Source organism: Lepisosteus oculatus, chromosome 5, assembly GCF_040954835.1.
Source record: "Lepisosteus oculatus isolate fLepOcu1 chromosome 5, fLepOcu1.hap2, whole genome shotgun sequence".
Lineage (NCBI taxonomy): Eukaryota > Metazoa > Chordata > Actinopteri > Semionotiformes > Lepisosteidae > Lepisosteus > Lepisosteus oculatus.
The window spans coordinates 5,452,169-5,472,720 of NC_090700.1; the positions used below are offsets into that span (position 1 = coordinate 5,452,169).

The 20,552-nt window shown below is 49.6% G+C and overlaps 1 protein-coding gene across 1 annotated transcript; it reads left to right on the forward strand.

Moving 5' to 3' along the window:
- The first annotated feature begins 1,799 nt into the window (after positions 1–1,799).
- On the forward strand, positions 1,800–20,356 carry LOC102683643 (WASP family member 3). The gene is made up of 9 exons (XM_069189951.1): positions 1,800–1,878; positions 3,194–3,355; positions 10,586–10,720; positions 11,761–11,914; positions 12,713–12,830; positions 12,963–13,138; positions 15,057–15,362; positions 16,031–16,398; positions 17,182–20,356. Exons 1-9 carry the CDS (start codon positions 1,851–1,853, stop codon positions 17,337–17,339), a joined length of 1,605 nt encoding a protein of 534 aa, XP_069046052.1. The 5' UTR covers positions 1,800–1,850; the 3' UTR covers positions 17,340–20,356.
- The last annotated feature ends 196 nt before the right edge of the window (positions 20,357–20,552 follow it).

Sequence of the window (20,552 nt, forward strand, 5' to 3'; positions counted from 1 at the left end):
GTACCGTGTGTGGGTGCTTTTATTTGCTTCTTGGCATGCTGTGGCTGGTGCCATCGTTTTGGGACGACCGTTGGCGTGGACCAAAGGTATCAAACAGCCCCCTGAGCTTTTGTGTGATTCTGTACACCCATCATTTTAAACTCACTATAGGGCTCCCCCTGGCTTAGCATTGAAATACATCTCTGTTTAATTGCTGAATCAAACAGTGAGCGTAGCAATTGCGAAACCCCTCCGGCTGCAGCTCTTGAGGCCAGCAGGTGTTGGCGCTCCACAGGAATGGTAGGCATTCCCCTGCCTCTGGGAGTTGTGGGAGCCGGCCGTGGTCTCCATCGTCATTATCACGAGGCCCGCAGCACCCAGGAGTTCCCAGCACACTTCTCCTCTTTCAGAGCGGGCGCTTGGCCATTCCTCCCAGAGCAGGGCTGCACTCTCTGGATAAGGCTGGCTTGGAAACAGCAGGGACTTTCCTGGAACTCCCTCAGATACGGTATCAGGGACTGGCTCGGTCTTGGCTCGCTCAGCCGGCTCTCTCCCTTCCTTCTTGTGGAGAGCCCCCGCAGAATCTGCCGCGACCATTTTGTTTTTCGGGTGCTGTTTAGCTGAAACTAAAGCAGCCATATACAATTACAGAGCATCATCAAGAGGTGTCACGAGGCGTCATGCAGTGTTTCAGACATCCCCACGCTTTTCTCCAGAAGGATGTCAAATGTCATCGCTGCTTGTTAGATCTTTGTTTTTCTGCTGCTGTTGCAAGCCTTCTGCCTAATCCTGGTTTTAAGCCATTCTTAAATTCATTCTTTTGCAACTGTGCTTTCTGCTATGTCTTCGCATAATGCGTTTTTGTGCCTGTGGTTAAGAATTTCCACATGGACGTTCTTTGGTTTTCCTACAATAAACCCTGTCGCTCTGTTTCTTGGTCCACTTATCCTATTGCCAGAGCTTCTGTGGGGGCGCAGTGTGCAAGGCTGTGATGTGGTCAAGACCACATCGCCTCCGGAGCCGCGGGGTTGGTGTACAAGCATGTGGTGTGTGAGCGAGTGGAGCTGGGGGTCGGGGGTCACAGGGAGGAGAGAGGAGGGAGGAGGTGGTGGCTGCGCTCGGCGGAGTGTAATCCCATCTGAAATCCAGGTCACTGGCCCAGCTGCGAGATTCCCGCGTGTCCCTGGAGGAAGGGGGCCCTTCTGGCGCGGGAGACTGCTGGCCTTCCGCGCCCGGCCCTGCCTGTGTCTGGAGTGCGCCGTGCCGCGGTGGTGGGCACGGGCACCGCCTGTGGGCCTTCCGACGTCGCCGCAGCCCGGACAAGCTGCCCACTGAGGTGGACGGACTGCCCTCGTGGGTGAAAGCCCCACTATGAACTTGGGTTGCGATGCTGACCTGATCCTCTTCCGCTTGGGAAAGTAAAGATAACTAGGAACAGAAACCTCTGCGAAACCGTGGCTGGAGGGGTCACGTCCCTCTGGCCAAGCTAGAGGTCTTGCGATGAGGGATGTTAAGTAATCTCCATGGCAACAGCCGGTATCTTCCAGAGGGATCCAAGAATCTCTGATTCACTGAACTGTCAGCTGAAGGCAGGTGGCACGGTCAAGTTATAAATACACGGGCATCGTAATTTACTGCTGGATCACCACTGAAGTCTGATATTACTACAGCTGCACCTTCTGCCTGTCGTGCTGTTTAAAGAGTTTTATGGGAAGAGGGGGGAATCAAGTTCCTTTTGTCGTGTAGCTGGGTGGCCCTGCTGGCTTGGTCATGGGTTTCATTGCTTTAATTTTTTTTATTGAGCCGTGTGGGAGAGAGGCCGCTCGCTGTCCAGTAGCGTGTGTGTGTCTGCGCTGTTTGTTCGGCCACCAATGGCAGCAATAAGGGCAGGATTAGCAGGTCAGCATCTTCTTTTGTTAATACCTTAATCCTGTGGCTGCTGGGTGTGGGCAGGCTGTCTCTGCTTGCTTCAACAGGTCACCCTGAAGGAGATTTTCAACTCTCCTTGTTTTTCCAGCCCTTTTACCCAAGAGGAAAACCCCTTTTTCCCCATCTGAACTAACTCCTAGTGTTTCTGTTTGATTGAAGTCGCTTTGGACCTTTAGATTATAAATACTGTGGCAAGCTGGTGGAGCACAGCAGTACGTCTGAGTGGTGTCATGTTGAGCTTCAGTAGAGGAGTCTCCCACGGTGAGCAGCACCGGTTATGCAGTATGAGCACACTCACGCCTTCCTGGGGATTCAGATTTATAAACGTCAGCAGAAAGATTAAGTGTGCCACCTGGGATTACGGTGTTAAAGTGATTTTGCATGCGGATTAATTGTACCTGTCCCTCTGTTTAAGATCACAGACTATCCCTTCTCCCTGTGTTTTCTGCCCTAGTGTGCTGCTCTCACAGGGCTGACTTGAAGCACTGATTCAGAGCATTGTGCAGCGGTAATCTGCTTCCTCCAGATGGCATTGCTGTCTCTGGGAAAGAGTCAAGGAGTTACTGTGCCCCACCCCAGAATGGAGAACCTCTGGCTGTCAAGCTATTTTAATAGGTCAGGTAGTATCCCAGTCACTTGACACAACAGATTGCTGCACAGTTTGATTCCAAACACTTTATGGGTTATATGCTAAGCAGGCTTAATGAATCCAGTTTCTTTCTATTAATCTTTTATGGCTGCTGGTAGGATATTAACCATTCTGTCCCCTGGGCAGTGCAGTTCCCTCATGAGTTGATCGATGTGGGAAAAGCGAGGTTTGGATTACCAAGAACATCCTTGGCGAGATCCTCTTCTGTCGGCTGTGCATTGCCGTCTCCCGAGGGTTTTATCACTTAGGGCCCTCCTCTCAGCTCTTCTCCCACATGCCCAGGTTGTTGCAGAGGTGATGTTTCCTGCTCCTTAACGGCTCCTCGTTAACGGCTGTGATTTTCCGGATGACTGCAGAATTGCAGGCCTTTGATTGTGTGATGCAGATTCGTCTCGCGGGAAGGCCGGTCTCCCTTATTCTGGGAGCTGGCCGTTGAGGGGGGGTGGCGTCTGGCACGGCCTGCGCCCTGGAGCCCCTGTGCTTGGAGCAGGGCGGTAGGGAGCTCTCCGAGTGGGGTACCCTGGCTGTGTCTTTGGGTTCCGGGTTAACGCTCCGCGGGCTGGAGCAGTGAGCCTCTTTCGGCCTTGTCCTCGCCCCCCCGTATAACCCCCACCCCTTGTTGTTCTGTTCCCGCAGGCAGCGAGGAGGCGTGGGAGGGCACGGACATGCCGCTGGTGAAGAGGAACATCGAGCCCCGGCACCTGTGTCGGGGGGCGCTGCCAGAGGGTATCAGCAGCGAGCTGGAGTGTGTCACCAACAACACGCTCTCTGCCATCATCCGGCAGCTCAGCAGCTTGAGTGAGTTCCTCTCGTCCCCCAGCGCCCGCGCGCTGGCACCCGGGGGTGTGGGGGAGGGTCTTCCCCGTGTACTGTGACGAAGCTTGGCAATTCCAAAGAGGCGCATCGTTTCCTTCATTTAAGCACAGTTTTACAGTTTTCATCGGTGTGAAGTTGCGGTGCGATTCGCCTTTATGAGAAAGCACGTGCGTTTGTTTGGGTCTTTTTCCAGTTTGCGTCCTGCGCTGCACAGCCGTGATAGGCAGGCTTTCAAGTGCGGCTATCTGCTCCCGTTGGTTTTTCAGGAAGGCTCAGCGCTAGTCCCGTTCGGGTTCCGCTCGTCGTGCGCGACTAGCCTGTGGAAGAGGTTCACTAGATGGCGGTTAAGGCAGTCTGCGGAGACTGCAGGGGTGGTGGGAAATGGGGACTTGTGTTTGTTGCAGTGCATTGGCGTCTCATCGTTGTTCAGAGCCTTCTTCCTGGATGCAGCGGATCTCAGCCGGGGAGGTGGGCGTCTTTACCCTGCACATTTGGGGACCTTTGTTTAGATCACAGGAGCTTTCCTTGTGATCTTGAAATGAGTTCCTCTGAAGTGGGGTAGAAAGTCCGGTTGTATTCTGGTTGGCGTCCAGCTGACAGCTGGCTCTTTCGTAGGCCTCGGCGCTGCAGCTGCCCAGGGGTGCCGAATGAGCCTCAGATGAAAGGACACCGCTGTCTGTCCTTGAGTGTGAGGTTTCTCTCGGACAATGGCTGCAGCGCGCAGGGCTCTGTGCGGCCCGGCTGCTCTCTGACTGATCAATAACTTGGCTGAGAGGAGGGGGGTGGGGCTGTTGAACGAGTCGACCTCACTGCTTTGACCTGGGCCCTTTCAAACAGTGGCTCTTCACTCACTGTTGTGCACGTGGACCTGAAAATCTGAGAAAAAACAGAAGGAGCTTGACCTCTTATCTTGGCTCTGTTCTTAAACACCTGTGGGGAAAAAAAACAACATCTGTGCTTTGCGCGGACGCCAAGTGTTGCTTCAGTGGATCCTGGGCGAACAACACGCGTGGCTGCAGGACGCACAGTACGTCTGCAGCGCAGGAATGAACTGGAGAGAAACTCTTGTTGCCCCTGGTCAGGAGTGCCAGTCGCCCGGCAGTAAACCCCGCTTCTGTGATGTCGGCATGAATCTGCTGCTGTTGTGCCTTTTCAAATCCAAGCTCAGTATGGCCTCTAGAGAAGGTTAGAACATAATCGTTCATGAGCATCAGTTCTGAACGTTCCTCACGCTGAGTGTTTAAAACGGCTAGTTTGTCGTTATTGATATGTGTTGGGGACTTGGTTTGGATGGGTTGTTCTAGCCCCCTCCTCTCTAAGGGCTCCTGGGAAGAGTTGCCCCCCTGGGGCCGGGGTGACAGGACAGCGCAGCCTGCGTTTTTCATCACGGCGGGGGAGCGGTGCGCCCCGCCCCCTGCCCTGAGCGTCATGTGACCGCTGTCGCCGTGGCGGCCAGCCGTCTGTGTGGCCGGGGGATTAGACACGCGGACGAGAAACTGCGCTGCAGGGATGGATTTTGCACCAGAGGGTGTCCGCTGCCTTTCCCCTCGTGCAAGGCCCCCTGCCCCCACGGTTTTTAAGAATTCCATCTAATCTGATCAGTTATTTGGCTGTAGAGTGAAGGCAGGCGTACCTCCTGTCGATAGTATGATGTCCATGCGTCTTTTGCACTTTTTATAATGAGGGGATTTGAGGGGGCAGTGTGCATTTGTCACTTTAAAGTGCTTTGTTGTGTCATGTGGAAAAGGATGTTTTATCGTGAAATACTCGGTTCTTGTACTATTCACGCGAGACCCGAATTACCAGCAGAAAGCGGGGACTGTATTTTTATAGCCCGGGTGTATTGGAGAGCTGGGCTTGAAAGGATGAGTCCCGTTTCTGCAAGCTATCTTCATGAAGTATCTCCTGACCTTAGGGATCATAGCAGAATGAAGCAACATCCCAGGAAACGGGCTGTGCAAGGGCAGACCAGAAGCAGAGGTTATCCGAAAACACCTATGTTGCATGAGATTTAAAACAAATTCCTATTATGATGGAGACAGGATAATAAAATATTTTGGCATTCCCATACCCAAACAGCTGCAAAAACTAAATAAGTGCAGTTATGCTAGAAAATCAAGTAACACCATGCATTAAAACTGATTGGACTCCAGCTCTTGGGAAGTTTGAAAGGTTAAGGCTGTATGGATGCACACTCTGCACTTCACAGCGTTCTGAGCTTCAGGCCTTGCCTGTCCTATTAGGGTACCCAAGTCAAAATCATGGGACAAGCTTTTCAGCAGGGCTGTAGGGTAGGGAAGGAAACCACAGGTGAAGCTGAAAATACTCGCAAGCTCCCGAGCGAAAGGAAGATCTAACTTTCCCAGACTGGATCTTCCTATAAAACATCTCATCTTAAGCCTCTGACGGCCCCTGTGTAAAGTGAAGAGGAACAGAAATAGCAGGAGGAAAGGATGTGGCTTAAAACAAAGTCGCAGTGTCTGCCTAGGCTGCTAAGTGTCCTGCGTTGTCAGGCTTGGTCAGCATGTCGGAGCTAAAGGGTGCACACACAAGTGTGGGCCCCTGGAGAGTGGACAGGCCTGTCCTGGCCCCAGCAGAGCAGGGCTGCCCTCCGAAGAGGGAAGATGTGAAACCATTTCTAAATTGGCTTTGCTGTAAATCAGTGTGGTCAGCACTGTGGCTCGAGTGTGCATCCTGCTGAGGAAGCTCAGAGGCTTGGGGAGGTCAGGATTATAATAATAAGGACCGGGGGAGAGTGGTAGAGATTTAGATACTTTCCTGATGCTGTTCCACTCGGGCTGTGCTCTGGAGTGGCTCTTCGCTCACTGTTGTGCATGTGGACCTGAAAATCTGAGAAAAACCAGAAGGAGCTTGACCTCTTATCTTGACTCTGTTCTTAAACACCTGTGGGGGGAAAAAAAAAACATCTGTGTTTTTACACTTTGCGCCTGACAAGGAGTGGAAATGGCTTTCATTGTCCTGTTGGATCAGATTACTACGTTTGAGAAGGGCCTGGTGTAGATCCTATATGACAAAATACAGAATACAAACATAAACACAAAGACAGAAGGCCTGTTTGGTTTTGTGGAAAAACAAGAGAGTAGAAAATATTGTTTATGCCACCCAAAAAACACTCGGAAGACGCTGTACATGGGGGAAAAGATTGTACCAGAGAGCTGCTTGGTCTTTTGCCGAAGTACAAATTGTGTGCTCAGTTATTAAATGAATTGGGCTTTGAAAGAAACTTCAAACTGGTTGATGTAAAACTGGATTTGAGGAAATGTCAATGTCATTCTCTCTTCCTGGACCAGTCCCCTTTTGATCGTTCATTAATGGCTTTCCGGCTTTGAATGTCACCTGGATGGGGTTTGACTGAACGCTGAGCTGGAGCTGCAGGCCGGTGACGCGCCGCGCCGCGACTGACCCCCACACAGTGGCGCTGCGCTCCCTGCCTCCCGATTGGTCTGTCTCCCGGGATCACCCGGAGGGAGGCTGCATTGTTCTCCCTGTCGCTCCACGGGGCTGGGAGCAGATGTCGGAGCATGTCTAATTGCTCTTCCTTGAGCACCGGCTCAATTGTTGTCTGAATCCCTCTCTTCCTCCCCCGGGGCTCCAGCCTTTCAGCTCCAGTGGGGTTGAGAGAGGTTAAAAATAAATAGCTGGATGACATGGTGGAGGGGAGGGGGGTGGGGGTGGGGGAGTTGTGTTTTTAAGTCATTGTCGGAGACGATCTTCAGGCCCATGAGCCTCGGCAGCTTTCTGTAACCCTGGGTGATAGCGGCAGTCTCTTCAGGGCCATAACGTGACCCCTGGAAAATGTCTGCAGGGAAGAACTCTCCTCCCGTCCTGATGGCTTACATAGCAACTCCAGAAACGTGCATCTGAATTCTGCTGACGCCGTGCAGGCAGTTCACGTGAAGGATTAACGCTAAGGGAAAGGAAGGGTACTCCTGTATTAGATCAGTCCCACTGATATGATAGTCCTGTTTTTTTTTTCCTTGCATTAAGCTACCTAACTTAATCCAATGCCAGGCTTTTTTATGTGCAAAGCTGATACAGATGAAGCAGTGCATCATTTTCCGTGAGTCTGCTTTGTCTCTCAAGGTTCCTGGGAATTGATCACTCCAGTGTAGTTTACACATGGGGCTGTGGTGTGGCGTTGTAGGAGGTGTAACTTGTTTGTGATGTTGTTCATCACAAAGGATCCCAAACTCTTCACGTACAAGAGGACACACTTCATTCACCTTCAGGGTGATGCTGTTGTACACTACCGCAGAGTAGCTGAGGACGTGAAAAAAATATTTCTCCATTTGAACATAAGGGGTGACCTGAGGAAAGCCAAAAGTGGACTTAAGCTAGACCAAAGTGCAAGACCCAAGTGGAATTTATGTAGGGAATTCATTGGATCTTCAGTGGCCAGGTAGTAAGAGCCCCGGTTTAACGCTTTCTCTTCCAACAGATGGCACCTCCTACATTATTGTCCCTCACTATAATAGTGCATTGGTTTGAAAACTGTGGTCCAGAGGAAAGAGCACTACCTACAGTCCATGAGCAACACTTAATGAAAAACCCAGGTTTACCTCTGCGAGCCCAGCCTTGCTTAGCTTCTGAGCTCTGGTCCTGTCGGGCGACATGGTGATATGAGGGCTCAGCCTCCGTCAATACCACAGGGAGACAGACTCCAATTGCATTTCAGATCCGTTTCAGGTTCTGTGGATTGTAGGCTCTTTAAACCAGGATCAGCTGTTAGATGTTTCAAGCTTGTATTAATCAGAGTTAATTTCCATCTAAACAGATGGGATGTTAAAAAAAAAAGACAATTTAATTTTTTTGGCTATAACCTTACTGTTTTGCACAACAGCCTTTTGCTTGTTGATGGATTAAACTGTTGTGCGTTGGATTGCGTTAGTGTTCATGTTGGTCACTAACTATGTTTTCTGTCCAATTATGGAGCGAGTGCAGTGACGTTTCCATCTGTCAGCACTCCCCAGTGCTAGAAGAAGGTGGAAGCTCTCCTAGTCACCTGCAGCTGCTCAGTATATTGCACTGTCACTAAAAAGGCTGCCAGTAACACACCCTTGAGACTGCTGCCTGGTGCCCCTAACTAGAGACCAGACTGTAGAATGTGGTAACATATACAAAGAGATTTGCTGCTAGTGTAATTATCCAAGACCCTTGCCAAGACATTTCTTTAAAAACTCACAGGTAATTCTATTACAATTCCAGTGAATCGGCTTCAGTGTGCTGGTTACTTGATGTTCCTCATCCTATTTTGAATAACTGTAAGTGCACTTCATAATATTTAGGGCTGCTTTGTTACTGGTGAAGCAGAAAGTTGTCTCGGGGCCTGCAGTTCATGAAGTGCATCAAAGTGCTTTTCAGCGAGGTCCTTACTTCTATCCCCGATGAGTCCTCTCGGCGTGACGTTATCCGCGGTCTGGCTGCTGCTCCACGCTGCGAGACCTGTGGGGGGAGGGGGGAGTGGATTATTTGCTGAGGAAGTCTCAAGGCCAGGAAGGGAGTGCACAGCCCATTCCTCTGTTGGACTAGACCGTGTACTGTAACGGCAGCGTCTGAGCTTCCTAACCAAAGGCTGAATGGAATCCTGATGTAAGCACATGCCGACTATTATGGGCTGACATCAGCAACGTTTCTAAAATAAGATCCAGCTCTGCTGCCCTTTGGATCGCTTTGTTTTGTACCCTCTATGGGTTGACCGTGGCCCCCATCCCCTGCACTCTGTACCAGTTTGGATCAGTAATGAATACACGCTGTGGGGGAAAAAAGCGAAGCCAACATCGTTGGAAAGTGAAGGGGTTCCTAGATGTCTTTTTAATAAAGACAGACGAGATGCCGTAATAATGTAATCGGAGAATTAACAACCCCACACTTGCTATTCTGTGGTCCAAACTTGGAGATCTTCACCGGGTTCTACGTGCTGCTGTGGTCTGCTTTTCATCTTTTTAAAAAACGGTTTTGGGTTGATTGAAAATGCATGCTCGCTGCTTGAGACAAACAAGATCGCAGCGTTTACGTGCCTGCTCTGCAAAGGCAATGACTGCCGGCATCACATCCCAACGCTGACACCAATGGGTAACCGACAGAGGCTGTGACTTACTAATGGGTCTGTACGTCTCTATGACAAATGACTACAAGCAAGAAGCTTTTCTTGTACTTTGGGCTTTTCTAGTGTGATTTAAAGGCAAAGAACCCGATGGGTACAGTGTGACTCACAGTTCTGTCCAGGTTTCAAGAAGGGACGCGGTCAGGCTGGATGTGTTATGGAAGCACCTACATGAGGTCACCCAAACCTCAAAATGTGTATTTTTTTTAGTTTTAGATTTAGATTTTTAAATAATGTATATTGATTGACCACCACCCTCCCTAAGAATATCTTTCCCTGTGGCCTAGCAGCCCAGGTTTCAGTATTACACCAGCTTACTGGTGTCTGGAAACTGGGCATTATGGCAGACTGGAATGTGGAGTCTAGGGGTTGTCTGGGATCTGGGAGCCGGGGTAGCACGGCTGGTGTCTGGATTACACTGCAACAAGGATTTTGCAGGAGAAACATCCCGACATCTGAAACCAGCATCTCTGACCTCACTGATCTATTCATGTGCCTCTACATCCTGGGGTTTGCAATGTCGGTAAGAGCCCAGTGCATGTGCTGGATGGGCAGGAAGAAAAAGCACACACTGGAAATGGAGCCGGCTTTCGTTTCTGAAAACCAGGGGTGATTGACTCATCTGTGCATTTTGTATTTCCGTTGCAGGTGACATTCGAGTCAGTCAATGGGTGTCGGGAAATAAAGAAATTGAACATGATGCAATAAGAGTGTGATATTACAGTGGGTGTACACATCAGTATTACACAGGTGTCTTGGGAAAATAAGAAGGCATGAGTTTCACTTGTCTGTTGAGTAATAACATGGGTGAGGAATAAGACCTCTTCCTCCTATTGCTTTATCAGTCTGTTGCCCCCCAAATAGATTAAGAATGTATTGGTTTTTCATTGTTGACATTATCTTATGTTACATTATTTTACATAAAAGTGACAGTATGTTCCATAAATGTTATTTAAAAACTAGTTTGAGTGCGCTCTGTCTTGTGTTTTCCCAGTGGTGCTGGTTTTGTTGCAGTGGGCGATTTCTCCTGGTGAAGGTTTCTGCCTAGATGTTCCCTCAGTGTGCTGTCCTTCACTTGTGTTGCTCAGGTAAACATGCAGAAGACATATTCGGGGAGCTGTTCAACGAGGCCAGTAACTTCTACGTGCGCGCCAACTCCCTGCAGGACCGCATTGACCGCCTGGCCGTCAAAGTCACCCAGCTGGACTCCACGGTGGAGGAGGGTGAGTGTGTGGCAGAGTACAGGAATCTGTACTGGAGCAGGCCAGGTCTGGCACGAACAAAATAAACTGGAAAGCCTGTCTTTACATGTGGTCTGCCATGGAGTATTTGCAAATTTTAATAGTTCAGTGAAATATAGTCTACAAATAGCTCCTGTGTGGTGTGATCTTAGGAGCTTCACATAGTGAGCACTACCTACAGGAATTTTAATGGTGTTAGTCCGGGCTTGTACCAAGACTAAGCCAATTAACCTGAGAGCGTAGTCCTTTTCCTTACAGCAGAGCACACCACATGGCTCAGACTGCTTAACACCAAGGCACAGGGCTCTCTGTGCTGCTCTTCAATCAAATCAGAAAAATGTGGTCTTTCTCCTCAAGTCTTAAAAGTTCTCTAACAGTCTGCAGAAAAGGCCAAAGGGGACTTTTCAGCAGCAGAGTTCTGGAGGTTTCAGTCAGGTGGATGCAGGGTATCGGTGTTAATGCATTTCAGGCTTGTGGAAAAACCTTGGAGAGTGGTAAATTTTTCAACAGTGGAACTGTTACAGATGGAGAAGCCTGTGTCTGCTGTTATTCTGTGTTCGTTGATGTGCAGTTTCATCCTGACTGATCGCCTCACTGAGCTTCGCTCCTGTGGTGGGTGTGAGCGTTAACCCCTCACGCATCGCATAGCTCTTTTTACACCTGCTGCTCCTAGTGCAGCCCCTTAGATTGTATGTCAGTATGTGAAGGTCTACATTTTATTTTGTATAAAACCTAAAAGGTTGCATTTGTATTGCAAGTACATGCATAAGCAAATAACCTGTTGCTCTATAAATATCTTCTGCTGTCCTGTACATGACATTTTTAATTTTTCTAGTATTGAAAACATATATAATTTTTCACGTCGTGGCATTTTTGAGGAGATCAGTAGTGGATCTAATAAGATCCCCCTGTTTCCTAATTGAATCCCTCTTAGGTTTTGGCACCATCAGCAGGATACAACTGTTGAAAAATGTTGATACAGGAATGACCCAGTGGGTGAAATGGACTCTTGTGTGTTTCAGTCTCCCTGCAGGACATCAATATGAGAAAAGCTTTCAAGAGCTCTACAGTGCAGGACCAGCAGGTGGTGTCTAACAACAGCATCCCCAATCCGGTGCAGGAGATGTACAACCTCAGTGACAAGCCCCCTCCTCTCAGCATCCTCACGCCCTACAGGTGTGCGCTAGGTTGGCATGGCAACCCCTCCCCCGAGGACAAGCGTTTTGTACTTGGGTTTCTCCTTCCTGTCTTAGTTACAGCTGGTGCAGGGATGTTGGTGTATCAGCTTCTTTTGCATTCCTGTGTGTGTGTGTGTGTGTGTGTGTGTGTGTGTGTGTGTGTGTGTGTGTGTGTGTGTGTATCTTGAACTGTTATATCTTTTGATGAAATTAGCTTATTTCTAAAAAGCAAGAATTCTTGGACGAAAGACCTAGTTTGGTTGCTTACCTGGTAAGATAAAGCTCTGTCTGGCAGCAGAACTTTGCATTTTCCTTGCTACAAGCCTCCTGGTGTGGTGTGGTGTGTACTTCTGCTTTCCTGTGGTAGGAAGAGGTGAGGTCTGGTGAAACAGAGGCACGGTGCGTGTCTGGGTGTGAACTGGGACGCCTGTTCTTGGCAGAACACATTGAAACTGGATTGCCCTTCATTACTCTACAGGCACAGAGCGAGCCAGCATCGCCCCGGTCATTAGCACATCCCAGGGAAAAATCGTTAACTAATTAAACGCATGGAGGAGCATGCTAGTGTGCAGAAATGACTTCTCTGAAATTAACCCCTTGTGCTCTGCTTTGTGGGACGCTGCACCAGACCCCTCAGCGCTCGGCCTCAGAGCCTTGGTTTGCTTTCCTCCTTGGCTGTCCCTGTGTATGGTGCTCAGTGTGAAAGAGGTGGGGGGGGGGCCGGCAGCAGTCCTGAGAGCGAGCCGGGGCCCCTGTGGCCCTCTCCTTCCCTCACCCGTTTCTGCTGCCGTTCCAGAGACGACCAGAAAGACGGGCTCCGGTTCTACACCGACCCCTCGTACTTCTTCGACCTGTGGAAGGAGAAGATGCTGCAGGACACGGAGGACAAGAGGAAGGAGAAGAGGAGGCAGAAGGTAAGGGGGCGCCTCTTTGTCGTGCAGGGACGTTTGCCCCGTCGCTGGCGGTCACGGCGGTGACCCCTGCCCCACCGGGGTTCCTGCTCCACCAGTGCGAGTGCTGACCCGGCCTGTCTCTCCTCCCGCCAGGAGCAGAAGCGGGTGGACGGCACGACCCGGGAGGTGAAGAAGGTGCGCAAGGCCCGGAACCGGCGCCAGGAGTGGAAGATCATGGCGTTCGACAAGGAGCTGCGGCCCGACCACCGGCTCTCGCAGAACGCCGGCCACGCCGCCTCGTCTGAGGGCTCGCTGTCCCCCGACAGCAGGTCTGTGTGCCGGGGGCGTCTCCCCCACGCGGGGCCCCCCCCCGAGAGACGGGCCTCCCAGGCCGCCGCGGCTGGGAGAGCCAGTTACTGTACCGCAGCCACTAAAAAGGCAGCCCGGCCTTGACCTGCCCCCTTGGTGACCAAATCTGTTCTGTTGCAAAACTAAATGCACTTCAGGGGACATCATGCTGTCCTAGCGATGGTTTCCAGCTGCCTTCCACTCAGGCTTGCTCCTGGCTCCTTCAGTACAGCAGGGGGAGATGAGGCAGCACTTTGCCTGCTTCAGTTCTCTTCAGCCTCGGCTGCCCTGCAGGCGTTTCTTCACGGCGTCCAGAATCCTCCCCACTGTCTCAGTGTCTGACCGGTCCACTCCTTTCTCCCTGCCTGCTGGACCTGCATTGCCCTTGCTTTATCCTCCTTAACTCGCTGTCTCTGGCTCCCCCTGCTGGGCCTTCACCCTCGTTCAGCAGCACGGCTCATTCAAGCACAGAATGAGCTGAAAACGGTCTTGTTTTCCCAGTTCTGCAACGCCTGTGTGGTTGATCTTTTCTCCCGTTTGGAGGTGAGGGAGACTAACAAATTTGACCTTATCTCAAATTCTGCACAGCTCCCTGAATACACAGACAGTTTCGTCTGTTGTCTGTTTTCTGTGTTTTCTGTGATCAGCGAGTTTGATTAGTAGCCTGGTTATTTTTTGCCTCTGTTAATATATATATAATATATAAAAGTTAAGCAATACTAAAGTTACGCCAACGTCAGACATAAGAATGCATGGTATTAAAAGAAGTTTATGTGGCCGCCCATACATTGATATGTGCATTTATAATAGTTTATTTCCTCCTTATAAAAGGAAGTGACAAAAAATAAAAGGAAGCCTTTAAAATAGCAAATTAACATAACACAAAATTCACACTGTCTAATGTCTTCATTGGAAAGTGAAATATTTATTTGTGTAAAAGTTGGAAAAGTCCTCCCTGATTGTGAGAGTCAGACTGGTAAATGAAACCAGATCGGCTGTTTAATCATTGGTTTGGTTAACCTGCTGTGCAGAGACCCACAAGCCTCAGGATTCCCGAAACTGATGGGGCGCTGAGACCAGTGTTGTGGTTGGAATACGAGATGGGCTCTTTGCTGTGAGTGGCTCTTTAGGCAGGATCTTTTTCACATGTATCGGTTAGATAGGTTACTCAAAAATTAACAAAAAGGAAAAGAACTATGCCTTTATCCAGACCGACCTGCAAGGTCATATGTCTAGGATGACATAATCACTCGGTTTCTTTTTTTCCCATGCCTGCTTTGCTTTTCCCTGTTAATGCCACTTTCCCTTCTTAATCTATTTGCAAATGTGCAAATCCAGCTCTGGGGATGAAAAGGCTTTGAAATGTGACCTTTTCTTGCATTTATTCTGGATGCCTGTGATGATGCAAGTATGGAATTAAACTGAACTGAAATGCACAGACCTGAGGACGCGATGTGTTGGTATCAAGAACAGCAAGCCTCCTGAAGTGCGAATTCGCAGGGTGCTCTCTGTCCTTATTATCCTCTCATTTCAAAGGAGTACAAAAGGGTCTTTGAACCCTAGTTTTAAATAGGCGATTTTTTGCACGACAGCATGGTGCAGTTTATGCAGGTTTGTTTCTTATTCCCCGTGTCTGTACCTTGGAGAAGAAAGACGGAAGAACTTTGGTCCTGCTGGTTATTAAAGGAAATGGGTTTCATTTCATATGTTTGAGTCGGGTTGTCGAGATAGCACGGGGCCTTGGCTTTAAAACAAATTTGTGCGAGTCAAACGTGTCCGTTTTGGCGACCCTTTTGTCTGGGCGTCTTCTGCAGTTTCGGCGCGCCCCAGAATTGCACGCCGTTTCTTGTGCCGCTGTAACCGCTGTGCCATCCTCACTGTGCCCAACCCTCTTGGCAGGTCCCATGGGTCCGACTTGACTGACTATTCGTACCCGGCCACGCCAAACCACTCGGCCCACCTCCACCACCTCCATCACCCCCACCCAGCGCAGCCGCTGCCTCTGCCACAGCCACAGCCGGGCCCCTACCTCGGGGCAGATGGGCAGCAGCACCTCGTGGGCCCCGCGCCGGGGGTGGAGCACGACTACAGGGTGGCTGCCTACAGGCAGGGCACCCTCAGCCGGCCACAGCAGCCCCCCCCGCCCCCTCCTCCCACTGACGCCACCCTCAATGGAGTCCTGCTGCCCCCACCCGCGGAGTACAGGTACGCGGCCCAGTCTCGCCCCAGCCCTGCGGCCATGCACGGTGGCTAACAGAGTGTTCTCCTAGCATTGCTCACTGGAGCGCTTCACAGAGAGGCTACAGAGCTCTTCAAGTGCAGTCCCAGGCTTGTTCAGCCCACTGCCAAAACATAGCAACAGCATCTGAGATCGAGCCTCCTAATGGTAGCATTGAAGTGCTTCTACTCCAGAGTGCTGTAGGCGTTTTTAGTGTGTTGCATGCATATCTTTGATTTTGGACAAGCTTGCCTTTGATCTCCTCTTCACTGTGAGTTCCGCGCTAATTATTGCGATTTTTAATTGAAGTTTACAGCGAGTTCCGCGCTCGCTGCTGATTTAATGGCTTTTCACAGCTCCAGTGAATTAGTACATCTTGAAATGCCTGCTTTGCATAAATTATCATATAAAATCAGGAGATTAGCATCTTTCTGAGGATAATGTGGGCTTTCATATTTGCATTTTTCTTATAAACACATTTCTGGACCAAATTTTAAAACCAATACTTTTGCAGTTTGTGAAAATAAGATCTAACTTGGTGAGTAAAAACTGAAAGTAGATCAGGCACCAGTTGAGTTGTTTGAAACTCCTCAGTGAAGGAAGTTTGTCTTTTTCTGCTACGCCCCCTACCCACCACTTGCTTCCTCTCTTCCAGCATGTCTGCAGCTCAGATGATGGAGTTCTATGGCAGTGGGGGACCGCCCCCTCCTCCCCCTGCTCCACTCATTCCCTCAGCTCAGACCGCCTTTGCCACACCCCTGGGAGGGCCAGCCCCGCCCACCTCCCACGTTGGACCAATGATGGGGTCCACTGGCTATGCTCCTCCCCCAGTGCCCCAGCCCGGCCCCCTAGTGGCTCCGCCTCCACCAGGGCCGCCACCACCTCCGCCTCCTGGTCCCCCTGGTGCCAGCTTCCCTCGCTGCGTCTCCCCCAAGCACCCCTCTGCCACTGAGGGAAAGAGGCATGAGGCCAGCCAGGGCATCACTGACGCACGCAGTGACCTGCTGTCAGCCATCCGCATGGGTGAGTGTCCATTATTAAATACTGTAAACATATACGCTTACGAAAGCATTTACTGGTTCTACACATGCTCTAGCATCTTCTAGTAATGACGCCAACACCCCACACCTGTCGGTCCTCTCTCTGTCTCCTGCGCACTGTTGCTACGGGAAGTTTGGTAAATCACCGGCACCCTTTTTGACTGATTTTGAGCTTCTTTTTGGTAAACATCCTTACAGACCCACTACGCATCAATTTGCAAGGCCCCCCGCTAGTGATAGTGGTCCTGTAGAGGAGAGAACTCCAGTGTAAGATTATGGCATCAGTGGGGAAAAAGTGAAGATTCTGGATAAGCTGGAGGTCCACAGCTTTCACCCTTCAAAGGTCCATGTTTAATGGTTATTTCCCACGTGTAACTGTGTCTTTATTGTAGTACAATATGATTATACACACAGCTGAGTTCGGGTAGGGCCACGCCTTTGTGTGTAACTCTACAGGTATCTGGGCTGCACGGGTTTGTCCACAGCTGTGATCACAGACCCTCTTTACCACACAAGGGGTGTTCCTCTGATGTGGGTTTCCAGAACGCTCTGCTCTGGAGGAGCACAACCCCTCTGCCCTGCGCAGGGGTGGGCTGTGTGTTGTCACCTATGGCAGTATCTTGCAGCAGGCCTGCACAGATGGCTGCAGGAGTCATCGAGCCGGTCAGACACGGTCTCCTAGTTTGCGCCGAGATCCCAGGTGTCTTCCATGCCAGTGCCCAACCCCGCGTGTGCTCTCTGTGCCGTGTGTGTGTGTGTGTGCCAGGTATCCAGCTGAAGAAGGTGCAGGAGCAGCAGGAGCAGCAGGCCAAGCGCGAGCCCGTGGGCAACGACGTGGCGACGATCCTCTCCCGCCGCATCGCCGTGGAGTACAGCGACTCCGACGACGACTCGGAGCTGGATGATAACGAGTGGTCCGACTGACACCGCCCCTTCCCCCGGATGGCCGGACACCCCCCACCGTCTACCACCGCCGTCACCCCCTCGGCAGCTGACCGGTGCACCGCGTGACACCCCTACACTGACCGAAGAGCACACCCCGGAGGAAACTGGGGTGCAGTTTGGGCTTTGACCTGTGTCACCGCTGTCTCGCACACAGACGCGTCAAACAGCAGAGCCCGTATCTGAGACACTTAACGAGTCAAGCAGCTGTAAGATATTGGAGATCTTCTTGAGTGGTTCAGTCTGATTGAAATCTGGTTCTCCTGGGAAGAACAAGGATGTTGTGTTCTCCTGCATTACGACGATTCTGCTCATGCCGACTCTCGATAAATGAATGCGGGTGCAATCTGAACATTGCAGGAGAGAGGGGAAAAACAGCTCCTCGTGGCTGGGTTTCTTCAGCAGTGAGAAGACGACTCTCGCTGCACCGCATTTCAAGTTTCACAAACACTGGCAGACTGTTTTTACATGCGATTAGGTAGCAGGCATGAAATACCCAGTACCATGGACATGTCATTTTCTGCTGTTAACTATGCACAGTATTGGATTGTGTGCTCACTATGGTATGTGTGAGTCGGCAGCTCATAAAAGATCTGCTGAAATGGATAAGACGGCTCAGTTAACGGGCCTCACTGTTGGTTATGGTGATGCTCGCAGATGCAGGCCCTCCTACAGCCTTCTCGGAGGCTGGCTGGTGGAGAGTCCCCACTGGACCCTGCTGCCAGATCAGCACTGGGATCCATGAGACCCAGAGGTGATTCTGCTGCTTGCTTCACAGCTTGAAACAGCACCTCATTGGGAGCGAGCGGAAATACCATATAAGCACCATAAGCTACTCGATGCAAACTCTAGATGGCCCTTTCAGGGGTGTTGCTCCATCTCATCATAATCTGTCATTTAAAGCACAAATTGGCATGTCTGGGGATTATCGGATGTTGTCAGCCCCAAGCACAGCACTACTTAAAATGTTAATCCAGCAGGTTTCTGTTTTATTTGCCCCTGGTCCAATGCTCATGAGCTTGTGATCTTAAGTGCTGTCTAATGATAACTTCTATACCACAGTTCCGTCGCACTCCCTGTGAGCCTGATGTCTGAACGCTGCCGGACAGGTGTGAATTCAGCACTAGAATAGTCTTGGTTTCCTCTGCTAACCACAAACCATGTGCTACTTGTTGGCTTTTAACAGATGTTGCAAGTGAAAGCGTTAGCTCTGCTGGGCCCCAGGCATACCTGTCGGCATCCTGAAAGGTTCTGATCTAATGTTATAAGATAGTAGCATATCTTAAATAGTCACTGAATAGAATAATACGTCGTTCATTTATTGTACGGTTCCTTTTTTCCTCTGTCCGAACAATGACGAGCTGAGCTGCTTAAGTAATCTATCGGTGTCGTCTTTCTTTGCGCTCCATGTTGAATTGAAAGATGTTTTACATCCCCATCTGGAGAGCCGGTACACCGGTGTGGCTTTGCTTTCACAAACTTGTCGCCGATGGACAAGGTGGTGTGTTTGCGAAACCAAACCCAGTGAAAGCCATGATGAAGTTGTGTGCATGGAGGTCTGTCAGGGAGTATTGGCACCCATGCTTAGTCATGAGACCAGTCTTCCTGCTGTCAGATTTCCTGCTTCGGGGGCTTAAAGGCGATGTGGTGTAAATTAGAAGATAGTGTGAGGGATCCTAGGTTTTTGCTGGGAAAGACAATCATAACCAGCTTTACAGCTGCTGCTTACAGAAGGTAGTGGAGGTTGTTTGTACCTAAATCAAGTAACACAGACAAAAAATCCCACTAATAATCCAAATAAAGTAACAAATCAGATAATGTATTTTTCTTTCAAAATCTAAAATTTTCTTTTTAAAGAACTGGCTCCACTCAGTTGCTTGTGTTCTTGAAATGATGGGCATTGTGCTGTTTATGAAAATCTAAGATCCCTTTATAAATGGCAAAAGAATCTTCTGATGCCATTAAGTTGTTAATTTATTGTGGCACGTGCCAGTGGATCATTTACAGTAAAGAAACAGGGCTGAGTTATGGCACATTCTTCCAGTTCAGGAAAATGCACTATATATACTGTAGTAGGTGTGTGCACACAATAGCTTTCTGAAGCTGGGGGAACTGCTTCTTTGATGTTGTGTATAAAGATGTTTCAGAGATTTTGAAATTTAAGCTTGTGATTCAAGCAATGCAACAAGTTAAAATAGGGTTTTCTTGTGCTTATATTCCAAGATTCTCTGAAGATTATAGAGTCATGACAGCTCTGACAGGCATTAAGTATTCAAATTTATTTTGTTTATGCTTTTGTAGATGGAAAAAGAAAAGGATCTGCTTTTTGTTTAGGCCTTGGTTGGCATTTATGTTCATTTTCTTCTCTTGATGATTAGTTGAAGATATAAAATTAGTGGAATTTGGGACTGGATAAGAAATGAAAAATCCAGCTGAGTTTTCCAGTGCTGTTCCAGCCGAATCCAGAGAGTCCCTGGATTCTCCTGCCCACTTTCCAGCTCATCCTGAGCCCTGCTGTGCATCACCAGGAGCTCGTGAACAGCAACAGCAGATGGTAAATGCCCAAAGGAGAATTTCCAAAACTGGTTGGTCTGCAGCAAAATTTGCTCCCACTTTGTGCACGTTTATTTAAAAAAAGTCTGAGATGTAAATGTATCTCAAGAGAACACAGGTGGCATAAAGAGCAAAGGAGAAGTAAAAGATTTGATTTTCCACTTAAATATAGTTAAAACTGGAGCAAAGTTTGTGCAGGCGACTGAACTTTTTGGAGGTTGTCCTTACTGTATTTTACAGGTGGTGAAATTTTAACCATCTTAATAACGGGAGCCTACTGAAGTACGAGCCTGAGAGAAATACCATGAAACCGATCTCATTTTCTGCTTATCTGCTTTTCACCTGTCACCTGTGAAACCGTGAGGTCAGCAGCTTCTGTGTTCTGAGGTCGGTGTGGCTCTGGATCTGTACGAGCGACTCGTGTGAAATAAATCCCAGTTCTAATTCTCCTGTGTCGTGTGTGTGTGTCCTGCGCAGTTTCTTGTTCGGGCTGTGTGACAACAAGAGTGACTGTCCTGCCTCTGTGCCCCAAGGGAGACAGATTTTCCCCACAATGAAACAGCACAAGAGGGTACAAAATATTACTAGAGTAATTTGATAGATTAAAAATAGATGTCTCCATTTCCTGTTTGTCTGCGGTGC